The sequence below is a fragment of the Gastrolobium bilobum genome, unplaced genomic scaffold, assembly GCF_033153095.1.
Source record: "Gastrolobium bilobum isolate Gb01-03AN ecotype WA unplaced genomic scaffold, APGP_CSIRO_Gbil_v1 utg6679, whole genome shotgun sequence".
Taxonomy (NCBI): Eukaryota; Viridiplantae; Streptophyta; class Magnoliopsida; order Fabales; family Fabaceae; genus Gastrolobium; species Gastrolobium bilobum.
The window spans coordinates 310,252-313,165 of record NW_026897753.1 but is presented as its reverse complement, the minus strand read 5'-3'; the positions used below and the strand labels follow the sequence as shown (position 1 = coordinate 313,165).

The 2,914-nt window shown below is 37.5% G+C and overlaps 1 protein-coding gene across 1 annotated transcript; it reads left to right on the top strand.

Annotated features, from left to right (window-relative positions):
* Window positions 1-569: 569 nt before the first annotated feature.
* Window positions 570-2,681, top strand: LOC133309920 (protein ABSCISIC ACID-INSENSITIVE 5-like). Its single transcript, XM_061510787.1, has 4 exons — window positions 570-1,586; window positions 2,092-2,163; window positions 2,271-2,300; window positions 2,586-2,681. The coding sequence occupies exons 1-4, from the start codon at window positions 570-572 to the stop codon at window positions 2,679-2,681; spliced, it is 1,215 nt and encodes a 404-aa protein (XP_061366771.1).
* The last annotated feature ends 233 nt before the right edge of the window (window positions 2,682-2,914 follow it).

Here is a 2,914-nt window from a genome sequence, read left to right as displayed (position 1 = left end):
AGCCTATATTTATTTTCCATTAACAGATAATTTTTTGTTTTATTTAGTCTAATTATCTTACATTTGTAATCTGTTTATTGCTTGTCTCAAAAATAGTGAATCTAGCTTTCTTTAATTTTAACCCTAAAAAAAAAAGTGTCTGTAATTTTAAATAACAAAGTTATCTTATTTTAAGAGAGATACAGACACAAAAAATTTGAATTTTAAATTAAAAAAAATCACTCACTTTCTCTCTCATGATTTTCGTTTTTTTGTGTCTATCTCTCTCCTAAAATGACATAACTTATATCATTTAAAATGACAAACACCAAACCCTAAAAAATATATTAACAAAAAGTATATTGTGCTATTTTATTATTTAAAAATAAATTATATAAGAATGATGTAGATTTTTCGAGGTGCAAATATGATATTACTTTAATCTTTTTTTGGCTTTTACTCTTCGGAGTTTTGAGAAATAGCATGGATCTTTATTTCAGCTAATTAACAATGGCCAAATCCATAGCAGTGATGAACACAAACAGCACAAGATTGTTCGTTGCGTTTTGATGCAACATCAGAAGAAGAAAATGGTGATGCGGGAGGCTGAGATGGATTTCCAAGGCGAGTTGGAATCGCAGTTACAGAACGAAGAAGAACTGAACAAGAATCATTCTTTCTCGTCGCTTGGAAGACAGTCATCAATATACTCACTCACCCTCGACGAGTTCCAACACAGTCTATGTGAGAGTGGCAAGAACTTCGGTTCCATGAACATGGACGAGTTCCTCAGCAGCATTTGGAACGCACAAGAGAACCAAACCATAAACTCTTCAAACACCAACAACTTGTCTTTAACCCAAACTTCCACAGAGAAAGGGATAAGGAAACAACCAAGCCTCCCTCGCCAAGGTTCACTATCCATTCCTGCACCTCTCTGTAGTAAAACAGTGGAAGAAGTTTGGTCTGAGATACACAAAGAACAACAACAGCATCAGAGTAACAATAACACCAACACCAACAACAACAACGTTGTTCAGAATACTGAGTTTGCAACCACACCTCGCCAACCCACTTTTGGGGAAATGACTTTGGAGGATTTCTTGGTTAAAGCAGGTGTAGTTCGGGAACAATGTGCTATGCAAACTGCACCAGCTTCTCAGCAGCATTACGGGGTGTATAGCACAAGTAACAACTCTACAATGGCTTCTTCTTTTGTTGGTGGACACGTTATTGGAGAAGGGAATGTGGTTGCACCGCCTTACCAAGCGGTGGCTCAGGGAGGTGGTGCAGTTGGGGATATTTCCGGTAAGAGGGATGGTTCTTCGGGGTATGCTCAGCCGTCAGGGGTTTGCTTTGGAGGGAGGGTGGTGAATGGAGGGGGAGGGGGAGGAGGTGTGTATGGGGTGGCACAGACTATAGGAATGGCTTCACCTGATCATGGGATTGGTAATGAGAACTCTGGTGGCCAATTTGGGGTTGAGATGGATGGTTTAAGAGGAAGAAAGAGGATGGTGGATGGTCCTGTGGAAAAGGTGGTGGAGAGAAGGCAGAGGAGGATGATCAAGAACAGAGAATCAGCAGCCAGATCTAGAGCCAGAAAACAGGTGCCTTATTTTATCAATGCAATGGCTAGGTCCTAAATGCCTTAATTTATAGGCAAATGTCATCTACTGTCGCCTGTAGAAATTTTTTTTTTGTAGTAACACATAGAAAATCAGGATACGCATGCTGATCCTGGTTTATTTTATTTTATTTTTAAATGTCAGGATCCGCACGTGGATTCTAGTGTAAATTTTATTGCTGTAAAATTTCTCCTGCAACAACGGTAGAAGTGACGAATCCTAATTTATATCATGAAATGTTCCTGTTGGTTTTCTGTTTCATACAGATAATCTTGCAATGCTGCTTTTGTGGTTTTAGTAACTCACAACAGTTCTTTAATTTTTGGCCAATCTTCTAGTAGTGCTGTTTCCTTGTCTTTCTTCCAGTTGAGTGAACTAACACACTAATGTTGGTGCATCATTAACATACTATTGAACATTATAACATTAGAAGATTTATAAAACAGAATGTTATATGTTGAGTAAACTAACACACTAATGTTGGCAGGCATACACAGTGGAATTAGAAGCAGAACTCAACCAATTAAGAGAAGAGAACGCCCAACTTAAACAGGCGCTGGTACTGCCAAATAACATGAACTTTTGCATAATGTTAAATAGTTTACTTCGTTTTTCTTATGTGTTAGTAATTCAATTACTGAATATGATCATGGTTTAACTCTTCAGGTCGAGCTCGAGAGGAGAAGAAAGCAACAGGTAAACACTGATGATCTAATTACAGTTCCTAGTTTGAAGTTTACATTTAAGGGTAGAAAAGCTTTGATGTAGAATTGTATTTACAAATTACATTACCATCATTACAGCCCAATATGAAGTATTTAATATCTGTACAGCTTTGGCTATGTATGCAGCTTAATATGGTTGCTTTATTTCCCATGAGATAAATGCATAACAAAACTCCTACTCCTTATATCTCCATTTCTTTGAAGCAAAAAACTTTAAACCGCATCTAAATTATTATCTTCTGATCACCTGTTGCAGTGTTTTGAGGAGGTGAATGTGAGAGTTCAAACCAAAGCTCATAAGGCAAAAGAGAAACTGAGAGTATTGAGAAGGAACCTGAGTTGTCCTTTGTGAAGACACTGCATGGTAACCAGTGAAATCCTTGGATTTTAGTAAGCATAGGAGTTGGTTATCTTCTATTGTGGTTAAACGAAGAAAACTCAATGATGCAAATCAAGAGGGGAAGACGAGAAGACTGAGACTAAAGTCAAAACCAATTAAAAAGAGAGAGAAAGAAACCAACGAGTTGTGATTTTAATTTGAGAACCATTCTTCTAGAGTGCTCTAAGTTCACGAGATCAATCAAG